Raw genomic sequence first — 15,455 nt, 5'->3', positions numbered from 1 at the left:
TATAGGAACACGGCGTCACCCGTGTGCATCACAGCCTGATCATAAGTTCACTGTTGCTCTGCTCAAAACCCTGCCTGCTTTAGGTTTAGGTGTAGCCCGCGTCGTTATAACTGCACGGTGGTATAATGACGCTTTCACCATGAGGATTGCAAACCTTATTTACACCATCAGGGAATACATGTCCTGGGTTATGATTCCTCTAAACTGTGTGCGTCTATGCAACATACAGTACTTTGATGACATGCGTGTAATAATCTATCACATTGTCCAAATAATAGCCTACATTGTCAGTGATGACTAATTGCCCCAGACATTTTAGCCTATATCTGTTTAAACCCTGTAAAATGTTTAATAATCCTAAAAAAAAAAAAAAGCCCCTGGCCAAAAATTCATTAGGCTTTTTTGTTTTTGGCAGACATATTGAACGCCTGATTGTCCCCAGTTTCACTGCTTGTTACATGAAACAGACTGCTGTGGGTGTCTAAATGGTATATGATCCATGAAGGTGTCCTATAACCTGTCCACAGCAAAATAAAAATGATTTTCATTAAGCACAATGATTATTTTATTAAAGAATAATCATACCACATGTTTCAATCTTACCATTCATTTCACCCAAATGGCATCCCCAAATGTTTTAATGCCAAGAAACCCCAAATAGATGTGCATTAGACCTCCATTTGGTAAGATTTTGTCCTGAGGAAGATTTTTGTGTGAATTTGTATATAATTATGTAACAGTCTATACTGTATTTGGGCTGATAACCACAGTGGGGAGAATGAAACCTACCATTTAAGCAGTTATCCTTATATTTTCTCTCACTGGGCAAATTTATAGGGACAAACTATTCCTCATTTTCACTGGGGACCTCCTGGGAGCCCCTCAAGCACCCCTGGAGGTCCCTGGGCCATAGTTTGGGAATCACTGATGTAGGTCACCGTTCTGTGTTAAATCAGGCCTAAATGTGTGTTAAAGCACGCTCAGATGAAGTCCCCAGCCAAATAACTCTCAGATGCGTGGGCCCACGTCCAAATCTGGATCCGTTTAGCGGTTTTGGGTATGAAAACAAGTGATAATATTGTGTATTTCAATAAGCCGAAAACACACAAGCCTTGAACACAAAATGAAAACGGTTCATAAGACAGAGAAATAAATAGTCTTTCTCACACACACAAGCTCAGATTACTTGATTTCTTAATTTAATACTCACATACGGTACAGTATACACATAGGATTTCATTTACATCTCACAAACACAAAAGCAAACAGTTAAATACATAGATAACTTTAGCACCAGTATAGAGTACTGATCCACTCAGCTTTCTCTAAAACTCTTATTCATAATGATTTTCAAAATAAAACACCTTAGCTCGATCTCACTAGGCATGGCTTACATGTAATATTTTTACAGCAGCATTCACTTACAAAGGTTAATTGATTAAAAAAGGATGCATACTGTACACCAAAGTGGTATACAAAAGCAATACTATATTATATACCCATTTAGATAGCCATTTAGGTTTTCTCAGTGTAACATTTAAGTGTTTGGTGTATATTGACAACCTCTGTATCAACACCGATGCTTGTTAAAAACATAGAAACATATGAATTAAAAACCAGTTCTTATGAGTATACATGAAGAGGCTATGGGGATAATTGGCATGTAACAATCTTGCATATTGAAACATAAATATTATATCACGTTCACAATGCTCTCATTTTTCTCATTATATGTAACAAGAGAGTCTCTGTCTTTCTATGTAGGCTATCATTTTGTTTTATTTAGATTATATTGTTTTGTATTAAAATTATATTAAAAACAATGATTGTTTTACTAATCACATGGAACCATTACCTTGTTTTTATAAAGTAATGTGAAAAAATAGTATCAAAATGAATTTTTTTAATCTCTCGATCAAAACAGCGTAGCAGTTGATGCACTGTTTCTCAGTAAAGTCATATTATATTATGGATATGTTTTTAGCTTGGTAAACATGAGTAAACAAGATGCTTTTGAGTTTTGAGAAAGTGAGACTAGTCTTCAGGATATAAAGTGTTTTCTGTTATACATTTCTTATCAAATGACAATTCAGTATGGAGCAGCCTGTGTTGTGCAGTTGGGAGACGAAGCTCCATCACTGAAACTGCATTTTCCTTACGCTGGCCTTACTGATTACATTACGTCAACATGTGTATGGAGGATGCATTCCACAATCTGAGAGTTGTTCATTCAAAATCTGTGCCAAAACCAGAATATTAAATGAGAAAGGGGTGAATTTGCGATCGGTCATCACTACATGACATCATGGAATGCAAAAACCATCAGCAAAATGTATTGTTGGATTCAGAAAGCTTTCAGAACTTGGTCTGCTTTAGTTTGTCGATGTGGTAGCAAAGCTTCAAGGCTGGCCCCAGCTTCAGTCCAAGGTATTTCATGATCATGTCACTCTTTAGAAGTAGCAAGGCATTTCCATCTATCTCCTGTGAAAAGCAGAAGTTCACGTCAAATCAACAAGAGACGGCTAACCTTACCACAATACAGACTACATTTCTATTCACCCATATTCTGCTGGATGTTCATCCCAGCCAGTTAAGTCAACAGTGAAATGAGGCAGGCTGTCAAGAACGCAGTGGAAAAAAACAACCTACATGTTTCCTAAAGACGTCTGCGTGAGGGCCGAGGGCCTGGGGGTCCGCATCCCTGATGAACCAGACGACGTCTTCCACAGACCAGGTGGATGGGTCCTTATTGGGGGGGGCCTTGGACTCCTGGGACTCGGGAGATGCATTATAGCCTCCTGGAAGAACAGCGAGCGAGATAGAGAGGTAAGATGAAGGAGTTTCTAGATCTTGATGGTGAATCAAACAACGGTATATCGAGATACGATGAGCTTGAGATTGGTTTTGCCTCGGACGGCCTCTCACCTGTCCTGTTGCTCTCCAGGAATGTGTTGGGGCTGCTGGACGACTGCCTGCACATGCCCATGGGGGCGGAGCCGTTGGAGAACTGCTGTGACGAGCGGAACCCGTAGGAGGACTTTGGCGTGTAGGAGGAGCTTATGGAGCTGAAAGCAGAGTCGCCGGGGTCCACGGAGTAGCGTTTGGCGTCTGACTGGTCTAGATGGTAATCCTCAGCCATAGATGTCTCAGCTGCGTTTGGTGGGACACAAATACACGTTAAAGACAAGATGGAGGCTTCGGCGATGGGCGATCGATGACAAACTCCCTCTAGATTTGGTGTCAACCCTACAATTTGGTTATATTTGTACTGTAGCGTCTATTACAGAGACAAAATGTAGAAAGTGGAATACCATCTGACTGGTAGGAGCCACCGCTGTGCTGGGTAATGGGCTGATCGCTGAAGAGGTTTTCACAGTGCAAGCTGCGGCAGAGCTTCTTCAGAAAACGTAGCACATAGCCGATGCTGTTCACCACAGGGAGGCTCAAAAGGTGCTGCTTCCCATCAAATGTGGCTGAGAGAGCAAAACATAGAAACACTTAACAGTTAAGATGCACTTGATTGCTAATTAGGTCATTTTTGCCCTGATAATGATTGGGATGATTCTCAAAGCCACTTTTAGTACAGTGGCGTAGCGCTAGTTGCAGAAGTGGTTATACTGGTATACTGTAATCCTATGGGAATTAGGCAAATGTGTGGGTGCAGAGGAAACTGTAGCCATCCTCCATAAACCTGTGCAAACCCTCAGCTACTCTGCTTATGTACAAAGATGACCAATCAATAAATATGCTTTTAAATTTGCTATTTTGCCTGTGTATCAAAAAGTAAAGAAACTGATATGAGTGCATCTATCGGCTACACAGAAACACCTGAGGAGGAGGTTTGTAAGATACCTGATATTTTCTCTCCCCCATAGCCTTGTGTGAGCAGAGTGAACACTGCTTTCTGCTGGAAGGCGCTGTCGATGCAGCCTTGGACGGCCTGCTGCAGCACAACAGAGGGCCTGTCGGGCCCAAAGTGATCTGGGAGCTGTTGAACCTTCTTCCGGTCCAGGTTGGGGCCCGTGTTGGCCTGCTTGTTGATGTAGATACAGACTGATACAGAGAGGCAGATAGGCAGAAATACAGGTAGATGTGGTATGGGAGAGAGAGAGAGCGAGAAAGAGTGGGATAGAAGAGGAGAGAGTAAGAGATGTTCACCTAACCTTGTTTTTCCGGTTAATGTGTTTAAACAAATCAGTTTTAAGCTATTCAAATGCAGGCTGTGTTTAATGTCGCACCTGAGCTGGCCAAAACAAAAGGCCATTAGTGCTCCTTATAATGGGTTTTGTGTCCTACCTGTGAGCACCTGGGGCGTGGCAGAGTGGGGGATGGTGGCGGCATCTTGAGGAATGGAGCTCATATCAGGCTCAGGAGTGCTGCTGGGCGGAGAAATAGCCAGCGGCGTCATCACCATCCTGGGTTTGAGCTGTGAAGAAGACATGTTTGCGTTCCTCTGTTTATTTTGGGCATATTGTTTATTTATGCATGCTAAATCCTGTAGAGGCGGACGCTGGATTTGTCTGCAAAGATGTTCAATTAAAACCTAATAGCAATGCCAAATCGAAAGCATAGTTTTGTGCTTCGTGCTGCAGATGATGACTGTGTCTCCACTGACAAGTACAATGGAAGTATTAACAGTAATGACTTCCCTCTCATAGCTGGTTTACATGTAGCAGCATTTCCATAATATTTGACTACAGCAGAACAAAGCCTAACAGATGTTGTCTCTCTCTGTAACACTAGGGTCTCACAAAATATGAAGGGCATGGACACTGTGTGTGTGTGTGTGTATGTGTGTGTGTGTGTACACATGCATTTTTAAACAAGCTGCATCCACAGACTATATCTCATCCCCATTCCCCCCATCTGGCTGACCTTGAAGCCTGGCTTTCTCCCCCTCTTCTTTGGCACTTTCAGGGGAGGGAGGGATTCAGGGTAACGGTTTGGAAAATCCATTTTGGCGACATTGCGGAGTGGGGGTCTCCCTCTCTTCCTGCCCGGTATCTTCCCTGACTGGCTGGGAATGAAGGAGGGAGTCACTGCAGCTGATTGCATTTCACTGTTGCTGTCTGATTTCTGTGCTGTTGCTGCAGGTACACTCATTTGGAGCTGGAGGTGTGGGGGGGGGGGGGACACAAAGGAGAGATAAACAACCATCGATCTCAAACAGACACATAGAAAACCACAGCGGAAAGGCGTAAAACGTGTACATTTGCTTCACATCGTTTCCCATTAAACCTAATCCACAACAACCGAATAACACATTATCAGAGAGCACCATTAGCATCAATGCAGAGCAGAGATAGTGGACGCATAACGGCTTGGCGGGGCATACAACAGCAACACAGTTAACATCAGGAGCTTGCAGAATACTCAGCTGGGCAATGCAGTGAGAGAAGCAGCATTTAGTAGAGCACCGTAATCAAACAACACAAAGGCAGCCATGCATGAGCTGTGGAGGAAACAGCACCTCCATCCTGCTATGATAACACCATACACCAAGGGGGCTTCTATTACCTGCTGTCTTCTATTGTGAATGCCTGAGAGCCAAGCCCTTTTGTCTTAGGTCCCAGAAGCCTAAAGGTGACTATAAAGCAAAACAAAAAAAAACAACCCTCACAATGCAGTGAAAGCCATCTTGCTCTAGCTGTATCTGTTTTTCCCCCTGCTCTCCCCGTCCCTTTAGTTAATGCTGCTGCTGCTACTGCTGCTGCTGCTGCTGCTGCTGCTGCTCGGCACACAGGCTGCAGACATCTCATTAGACTAATGCATTCAGCAGTGGCAGAGGGAGGGGGAAATTGACTTCACCATGGCTACCCAGCTATGAATTACCATTACGATGACAGCTTCCACCCTAATCTTAAAAAAAAAAAAACAGCAGCCACAAGAAAAGAAACATGTGGCACATCTCCCATTCAGCAGAATGAGAGCTAACCGGAAAGAATGAATTTCCCCAAAATGATGACATACTGGTATGATTAATCTTAGGTTAAGCAGATTTCTCATGCAAACACAAAGACCACGGGAGGATATGTAAACAAACCATTTTTGATCAATAGGCACTCACCATCCAAAACAGATATGGATTGGAGGAGTATCCCTTGTCCCTTGCTGTATTTCCTATATTTGCGTGCTTCCAATAGCAGAGCACGAATCTCAAAGCAAGGCGGATTCCACTGTAATAGTATGTGTATGTGTGTATATGTGTGTGTGTGTGTGTGTGTGTGTGTGTGTGTATGTGTGTGTGTGTGTACGAGAGAGACAGACAGAGAGAGAGAGAGAGAGAGAGAGAGCGAGTGAGCGAAAGAGAGTGTGTGCCTGCACGAGAGGGAGAGAGAGAGAGCGAGAGGGAGAGAGAGAGAGAGAACGGCTCCTCTGTTGTCATGGCAACAAGCCTGTAAGCCTGTAACACCCCGACGGTTATCTCTCATGTTTTGTCTGCAACTCAAGCTCAGTATTGGGGAAATCTAATTAGACTAAGGACAGCCTTGTGCTGCTAATTACAATGGGAACATTCATTTGAAAGTCTGAAAAGTATAAATATTAAATGGAAATTCTTTATTTGGTAACACTTCACTTTTCAATGGCCTTATTCCAGTGTATAAACCTGTGTATTAGCCTATGGAAAAGTATTGTAAGTACACAATATTACTGTGTAGGTAGTTGATGAAAATCGCCCTAATACATAATGTATTTACAACAGTTTAACAACACGTTTTAATGAAGCCATTTGAATGGTGTGTTACACTATTGTATGTACATTATGTATTAGAGAGATTTTCATCAAGTACCTACACAGTAATATTGTGTACTTACAAAACTTTTCCATAGGTTAATACACAGGTTAATACACTGGAATAAGGCAGTCTTTCTCTCTTTCTCTCTACTGTGTGTGTGCATGTGTGCATATATTATCGGATGTGTATTTATAGGATATGTGCATTTAACTGTTATTGTGTGCTATAAATTATTCTGTTCTATTTTAGTTTCCCTATAGTGCTTCTTATAGACACTGCACTCTTTGTGGTTGTATCTAGCCTACATTAAAGTATGATTGCTAATATTCACAGTGCAGCTATCTAATATTAGCCTATAATAGATCAAGCATATTTTAACACATTTCACATGTAAATGGGGCATATCTGGCCAATATATGTTATCTCTGCTTTTATTTCTCTGTTTTCTATATTTTTTTCACATCAAAAACACTAGGTTATTGAAGTGTTTCCATTTTAGGTATTTCATACTTTTGATACAGGGTAAATTTTGTAAATTTAGCCTAGTCTAACTCTACACTGTGCAACAACATAATTTATTTATAAGGTGATACATTAGTCTACCGTGTATCTTAGTATAGCAATAATACACCAGTGGGTAGGCTATGTTAACAGCCTACACTCACTAGTATTATGGCTTTTGTACGGTTGCCAAAGCAGATGTGAGTGCTTATGATTAAATAATGACAAGAAAGAAGAAAACATAAAACAATAAATCTCGGATTGGATTTATCAGCACGGTTGCAACGCATTTTTTTTTACCGTCACATTTCTTATCTTAAATGTTGTATTACTATAATGTTATTACCATAGGTTATTACACATAAAATAGTGGATAGAGGGACCGAAACGTTGCCCTCTGTTGGCGGATAGCGAGCTGCAAGTTTGTCTGTTTTGTTTGCTAATAAAGTTTTATCGAGAGAATTTGAAACCAAGATGGCGGCGTGTATACCGCTGTCTGTAAAAATGTCACCCTCAGTTGCACCGGGCTTACGATATCTTCTGAGAGAGCAATACACCTCGAGAAAGTTGCTAAAGACTTTGACAGACGTTTCCAGACGAGGTGAGACTGTTATTTTGGTGAGTCGTTTTGTGGCCACAGTGTGAAACATGTTAACCTAGATGTCTGATGATGTCGCCTAGATAGTTCAGTGCTGACTGGTTTAGCTAGGTCTACTTTTAACTTAACGTTAACGGTAACTGCTATCTTCAGATGGTAAATCTAGTACATTGACTATACGGCTGTAAATGTTTGACCCGCTGGAAAAAAAAAAAAAAACGTACCTTGTTGTTATCACCAGCCGTGTCTTTATCCTTAAAGGAAAGTGAGCTGTCCTCCCAGAATGACCTACCGGTAGTTCAAACTGTCACTAGTCTGAAAAAATGAGCTTCTCACTCGGCATGAGCTTAAGCTATCTTCAAAAATCAAGATAGCTCACCCTGCCAGGCAGGAAAAATCAATCAGAAAGCACTTCTACCTCCATAAAAGCGGCTAAAACACGGGTAACGCTTCCTGACAGGACGGGAAAATGAATCAAAATGCGCTACTACCAGAGACTTTTCATTTATCTTTGCTACTACCCACATGAATGTGGTTAAAACATGGGAAGCACACCCTGACAGGAAGGGATCATCTATCAAAAAGCGTTACTTTTAATTTATCTCTGCTACTACCCACATAAATATGGTTAAAACGTGGGTCGGGAACATCTATCAAAATGCTCTACCTACATACAGTTACATGTGGTTAAAACATGGGCAGCGCATCCTGTCGGTCATAAAATGTTTATCAAAATGTGCTTCTGCCCCCACAAATGTGGTTAGACATCCTGACGGCCAGGAAATGACTCTCAGAATGCGCTCCTACCAACGTAATTGTGGTTAAAACACCTTTTCATCCCCCTGTAAACGCTTGCGCATGCGCACATCGCACCGGTAGGTCATTCTGAGAGGCATTCTCAAGGCTGCCACTGTACTTGTCAGTGGCTAACCTTTGGACATGGTCCACAAGAGTAACATTAGCGCGGTCACATCAATAAACTCTGGTATGTTAAGATTTGAGGGGTAAACAGTCGTTCAAGTCAGCCAGCTGATGTCTCGTATTATCTGTGCTGTTGTTTCCAAGGCTACACTGTAAATGCACAGCAGGCAGTGGAGGACAGCAGTGCCAATGGCGGCTTCACTGGGCCACTGGAACACTACAACAGTCTTATTAGGGATGGCTCGCTGCGGGAGGATGAACATCAGAAAGCAGTGCTGCAGAAGCTGGATCAGATGCGCAAAACCCTGAGAGGATACAGCAACACGCCAACGTCTTTCTTTTCGAAGGTAGTTAGGTCTCTGCATGTTCACTGATGCTTTCATCCTATGACTAACGAATGAAAAAGTTAATGAGAATCTATTTTATGATTTCCCACCCCCCATATCTTTCAGTTTTTCACAAAGCCTAAGCCTCCTAAAGGTTACTACATCTACGGTGATGTCGGTAAGTATTGTAAATTTAAATTTAATTCCTCTGACAAAGTTGTCAATTATGTGTTGAATTGATACGTTCCTTTGATTTGTTTGGTCTTTATTGTGTCCAGGCACAGGGAAAACTATGGTGATGGACATGTTTTATTCACATGTTGAGACTGAAAAGAAAAAGAGGGTTCATTTCCATGGCTTCATGTTGGATGTGCATAAAAGTGAGTACATTTTGATACCATCACACTATTGTCAGTTAACCAAATCTAAACCTCTATTTTGTGTATTTGTTAGCCTGTGTTAATGGTAACTGTGTACATTTAATGTTTGGCTTTCTGCTTTATCAACACTCCGCTGTAAAATGGTGCGAATACATTTATAACGCTAACAGGCTTTAAGAGTCTGGCAGATTTTGGTATCAGTTTAGCTGTACTGTACAAATACTTGGATTGAGAAAAAACAAGCTTGCACACTATGCAACGCAGCAACTTTTCATCCTGAATGACTCTCAGAATATTACAATAAAAAGTAAAATGGATGTTTGTTTAGTAGCGTGTATTTTCTTTAGCCAGCCAACTTCCAGTGTTTATGTTTATGTTTCTTTGTTGTTTGTACTTCCTCTGAACAGAACATCCTTTACATCCCACAGCTTATAATACAGAACTAGAACAGAGATTGATTTTTTTTATTTTCACTTTTTGTGTTAAGGGATCCATCGGCTGAAACAGAGCATGCCAAAGAGGAAAGCAGGGAAGATGGCCAAATCCTACGACCCCATTGCACCAGTGGCTGAGGAAATTAGTGAGGAAGCTTGCCTTTTGTGCTTTGATGAGTTTCAGGTAATTTGAATATTGACCCTTTTGATGTTTTTTCTCAGTGGAGCCATAGATTTTGAGATAAACTGACATTTACAACATCATACGTGTTTAGTGTCTGTGGTGTCAGTGGCAGTTGAACCTAATCTAACCTTGTCAGTGTTGTTGTCATGCTGCTCTACTCACTGGACTGCAGGACAACTGCTAAAATAAAAGGAGTGACAACAGTTGATTTATTTGTAACACAATCTTCCAGGTCACTGATATCGCTGATGCCATGATTCTCAAGCAGCTTTTTGAGAACCTGTTCCTGAACGGTGTTGTTGTGGTAGCCACCTCTAATCGTCCCCCTGAAGGTGAGCAGCAAGTGGCGCAACATTTCCTCAATAAATCCCGTCTGCTGGACTGCCTTCAGAGACTATTCAACCCCCCTGACCTTTTCTGTATTTTACACCCTGAATTCAGAATGGATTGAATCAGGATTTTTTTGGCACTGATCTCCACAATAACCCAAAATGTCAAAGTAGATTTTTTTATTTACATTTTTTTTTTACATATTAATTGAAAATGAAAAGCTGAAATGTTTTGGGCAACACTCCAAATTGAGTTAAGGTGCATCCAATTCCTTTGAATGTTCTTAAGAAGTCTGTATAATTTGATTGGAGTCCATTTTTTATTATGTAGAATGTAACATATATGTCTAGATAAAGTCCCACAGATGACGGTGCATGTCAAGAGCAGAAACTCCAAAATGAAATCCAAGGAACTGTGTGTAGAATTCAGGGACAGAACTGTAAGGAATCACAGATCCGGGGAACGGTATAAAACAATTTCTGAAGTTGTGGGAGTTGACTTGAGCACAGAAGGCTCCATCATTAAGAAATAGATAAAATATAGAACTACCCACACACTGTCTAGAGCTGGTTCCAACCAAACAGGACAAGAAAGACCTTGTTCAGGGAGGAGACAAGAACCTAACCGCAAAATACCACAAAATGCAGAAAAAAGTTAAGGGGGGTTAATACTTTCTGAAGACTCTGTACTTTTAAACTTTAACTAGAATAATCAAAGCAAATGGGAAAACATCTTATGATCACCACTCTTTTTCCTCAGACTTGTATAAAAATGGACTACAGAGAGTCAACTTTGTGCCTTTTATTGCCGTGTTGCAGGTAAGGAAAAGTAGAGGTAATTAAAGAGCTGTGGCTTTGACATGCCTCAGGCATATGTGCTGCAGTTACAAAATCAATGCCAGCTGTTGCCATTTGTGATAAGCTTATTGAAACCTCTGTCATAATCTTTATATTTTAAAGGCATGTATTGGTAATCATTTTTCCCTCCCATGCAGCGATATTGCCAAACTCTTCGCCTGGATTCTGGGATAGATTACCGCAAAAGGAATAGGCCATCCGCTGGAAAACTCTACTTTCTGTAAGTAATGCATGACGCAAACCAATCAATAACTGTACTGGATTTATCTGTATTTAGTGTGTATTTAGGATTATTTTTCTTCACTGATCACTGCAAGCCAGTAGTATAAATGTTTGGTGTTTTTTTTATGTTGCCTTATTACATTTTAATTCAGCTCAAGTGAGGCGGATGCAGAAGCTACACTAGATAAGATGTTTGATGAGCTGGCGTTTAAACAGAACGACAGTAAGTGGATTAGCATTTAACTTTGTAATGCTGTAGCTGTTATTAGGGGATTTTCTTGTCCGTTTTGTTGCTATTGCCTCAGAAATTGAAACCTTTTTGCATTGTGACGTGTATTTACCATAATGCCTTTTCCCCACAGTAACACGACCAAGGGTGCTGAACGTACATAACAGGAAAGTGCGTCTGAACAAAGCATGTGGGACCATAGCAGACTGTACTTTTGAGGAGCTGTGCGATAGAGTAAGTGTCTCAGCCCTTTATCTATTGTGAAATATACTGTATATTGCATGATGAGTATGATGATGTAATGGTAGCATAGGTCTACATGTATCATCCTTAAAAGAGTGCGACTGCTGATCTGGCGTCTTTTGATCTTTCTGTGGCTGTACGTTTTCAAATTTATGGTTTTGTTACATTTATTGCTTTATTGGCAATATATTTTTAGCATCTGATTACTGACAGGACACACATCAGGCTTTGTTCACATTGCTCTTAGTGTGTAGCTGGGCCACTGCGCTCACACTATTCAGTGCATTATCTTTGTATGAAATGTCCATTAATAAGAATGGAATCACATTCAGTCAGCAAGGATATTTTTAAGCATAATTTATTTCACTTTTATTTCGGCACTCCGGCCGTCATCAGTGTCCCAGGTATTTTTTCATATTGCTGTTGGATCTTCAAAACCACATTTGGAAGTCATCAGGCTTGTATTATGATTGGAATTCTACATGGCGTTGACACAATCCAGCCAAAATACCCCAAAGAGCAATTTCAAGAGATGGAGAGGATGAGCAGGGACATGTATTTAAATGCATACACCCACAGGAATCTTATAACAGGCATTTTCAGGCCAAGTGTGGATTATCAGATCTAAAAAATCACATGGAAATGAAAAGTGTACCGTAACATTAGCCAGTATAGTCCTTGTAGTGTGATTCTAGATCAGAAATCCTTCTCTTAATATGTTTATATGAATGTTTTCCCACCTTAATATGTTTATCTTGTGTTGGTTTGGTTTTTACGGTTTGTCATTCAACTGCTGGCCACTACAACTAAGGTTCCATCCCGGGAAAATTAAAGTTATTCTATTCTATTCTTGATAACTACAAGCCGTGGTACTGGTGACACCTAGTTGAATGGACCTGAGATAATTGCCTAATGTGCTGTTTCAGCCTCTAGGGGCCAGTGACTACCTGGAGATGTCCAGGCTGTTTGACACCATCTTTATCCGACACATTCCTCTGCTGACGCTGAACAAGAAGACTCAAGCCAGGCGGCTCATAACGCTTATAGATGCCCTCTATGACCATAAGGTACATCGTAGTTATTAATTTTCTTGAAGGCCTTCAGATACATTTGACCTATTGTAAATAACTGAATTTTAGCAGTGTTTTGTATGTTAATGGTTCATTTTGTCTCGATTGAGGTGCGGGTGGTGATTCTGGCAGATCACCCGCTGGAGGATATTTTTGTGCACGGTGGGGATCACGATCACGACGAGAGTCACATCCTCATGGACGACCTGGGGCTGAAAAGGGTAAGGGCTCCGACTTTGTTTTCTCAGCTAAACCTGTTTTTCGTGTTCGCTGCATACTTGGAAGTGGAAAATGTGGCTAATCAAACTGGCTGAAGTTGTTGGCTGTCAGTCAGTAGAACTTGCAACACAGGACTGAAAAGAAAACAGTCCACCAGATGTGTGGAGTGAGTGGCTTTTTCTGTTGATTTGTATGACAGACTGAACTCCTTAAATATGCTGCTGTATATTAAAGTAGATGAGCGCATACTCAGTATTGAAACATCAAAGAAAAGAATCTAATGTACAAGGATTTTCTTTTTTTATTGTGCTTTTATTAGGAATTTGAAAGCAGATCTACATGAAAAGACAAATTCACAAACTTCCACTTATTTGTTTTTTAATTATAACAATCCCACCCTCTCTTAATTCCCCTCCCTCTCGAACCCACATATTGTGCACCCTAACTAAAAAATACATAGGTTGAATGTGAGTAGACTGATAAGAGAAAATCAGTAAAATAATCATAATAAAATTACATTTAAAAAGAAAAACAAATGACAAGGCTGATATTGGAAAAAAAATATTAATTAGAGCGAGCATCATATCCACAGTTGACATCTATACAAGGATTACAGAAGGACTACAATGATTTTCTATTTAATTAATTAATTTTAGGGAATACCATTAGGACTCTTTCATCTAAAGTAACATTTTAAGTATGGGTGGCCTCAGAGGGAATTGAACCCCTAACCCTGGCAGATGTAGTGCCATCCTGAGTTAACTCATTCATCTAATTATTACACTGTTGTTTTAACAGGACGCAGCCAGCAGCCTGTCCATCTTCACCGGAGAAGAGGAAGTGTTTGCCTTCCAGAGGACAGTGTCCCGTCTTACAGAGATGCAGACAGAGGAGTACTGGGTGGAGGGGGACAGAAGCACAAAATCGCAGGTGTAACATTTGGAAAAGTCACAGGCTGCACTCCACAAGTCTCCGATCTGCCAAATATCAGCCAAGACAACACTACTCCTACTCATCTTATCCAGCTGGGCCCGCACAAACCGAACGGCACCATCCAACATGATGTGTGCAAACCTTGTACAGAGACTCGCTGCAAAGTATTTATTGACTTATTAAAGCCTTTTATCATTTTATTCTGCCATTGCACTTTACATAGTGTGTACAGATCATTTTTAAGATGAACCTTTGGGGGGTGTCATTGCTTTCAACTCTGTATTGTAACGGTCCAACTGTATTTACTTTTGTTTATCCCATGGGAAAGAGTTGGTGGGCTTTTGGAAATGGAATCCCAAAGGACTTTTATGAGAAGAGGCATTTTAAGCTATCTCTATTGAGATGTGATTTTGAAAAGTATGATGTATTTCAAGGAGGTGTATATGATTCTAACACTGTAAAATCTGAATACAGTGGCAACAGAATGGTTTGGGATCTGAAGCTGTCTATTTCTGATTATTTATGTAAATGGTGCTTGTGAAATATTTATCTTAGAATATTTTACAGATGCATTGTGCAATAACACTAGGCCTCTTTCATCAGTATTTTAATTTGTCTGGCATATAAAAGGGCAGTGGACTCTCACTCAAAACATAGAAAGCAGGAGATGAAGTGTTTTAGTTTACAGGGCCATTACATTTTTTTCTCTGTATCTAGTATGATAAATGAGGCCAATAACAATTCAAGAGGTTCACATTACTGCAGTTGATTTATGTTTAGTTTGTTGCCAATGAGCATTACTCTTCTGCTTTATTAAAAAACAAAAATCACTTTAATACACACACTGCCCTGCAAAACCAAAGAGCAGAACTGTGTGAGAAGTGAGAGTGAGGGGAAAAAAGTACTTAAGAGTTTATCTCCTATCCCAACAAAAGTATTAATAGTACAGAAGTGGATTTATTTAGTAGAATTTGTGGTTATAATTTTTGTGGATATGAAATCTAAACCCTTTAAAGCACAATAATAAGTCACTGCTGTTTGCCATTGTTAAGCATTAATGTTTTCAAACAACTGGGAATAGTGTTAAGGAGTTCAGATTATACTGAAGTTGTTTATATTGAAGTTACAGTAACATTGTTGCAACTTCCAGCTTGCAACAACATAACATTGTACTGTATTAGTGATGTTGGCCTTATATTATTCCTGATCATATACTACACTCATCTCAAACAGTTAATACTATGGTGACATGACAGTAAAGGTGCACACAA

The 15,455-nt window shown here is 40.4% G+C and overlaps 2 protein-coding genes across 3 annotated transcripts; one reads left to right on the top strand and one right to left on the bottom strand.

Moving 5' to 3' along the window:
- Positions 1-1,211: 1,211 nt before the first annotated feature.
- LOC139648376 (sex comb on midleg-like protein 4) lies at positions 1,212-8,402 on the bottom strand. The gene is made up of 8 exons (XM_071524466.1): positions 8,061-8,402; positions 4,876-5,109; positions 4,297-4,426; positions 3,853-4,053; positions 3,312-3,473; positions 2,926-3,150; positions 2,650-2,798; positions 1,212-2,481 (listed from the first exon to the last, which is right to left on the bottom strand). Exons 2-8 carry the CDS (start codon positions 5,101-5,103, stop codon positions 2,356-2,358), a joined length of 1,221 nt encoding a protein of 406 aa, XP_071380567.1. The 5' UTR covers positions 5,104-5,109; positions 8,061-8,402; the 3' UTR covers positions 1,212-2,355.
- afg1la (AFG1 like ATPase a) lies at positions 7,707-14,701 on the top strand. 2 transcript variants are annotated; one of them, XM_071524468.1, is made up of 13 exons: positions 7,707-7,839; positions 8,902-9,104; positions 9,210-9,261; positions 9,362-9,463; positions 9,951-10,081; positions 10,314-10,413; positions 11,171-11,229; positions 11,406-11,488; positions 11,643-11,713; positions 11,853-11,953; positions 12,889-13,029; positions 13,143-13,253; positions 14,050-14,701. In XM_071524468.1, the coding sequence occupies exons 1-13, from the start codon at positions 7,713-7,715 to the stop codon at positions 14,185-14,187; spliced, it is 1,419 nt and encodes a 472-aa protein (XP_071380569.1). In that variant the 5' UTR covers positions 7,707-7,712; the 3' UTR covers positions 14,188-14,701. The 2 variants fall into 2 exon arrangements, with proteins under 2 accessions (XP_071380569.1, XP_071380568.1); XM_071524467.1 differs by having other exon boundaries at positions 7,737-7,856.
- The last annotated feature ends 754 nt before the right edge of the window (positions 14,702-15,455 follow it).

The sequence above is a fragment of the Centroberyx affinis genome, unplaced genomic scaffold (assembly GCF_046629955.1).
Source record: "Centroberyx affinis isolate AG114_WGS23_722 - 3 ecotype Tasmania unplaced genomic scaffold, CSIRO-AGI_Caff_v1 ptg001198l_1, whole genome shotgun sequence".
Taxonomy (NCBI): domain Eukaryota; kingdom Metazoa; phylum Chordata; class Actinopteri; order Beryciformes; family Berycidae; genus Centroberyx; species Centroberyx affinis.
Note: the sequence above shows the minus strand (reverse complement) of the source record. Positions and strands in the feature narration are given on the sequence as shown.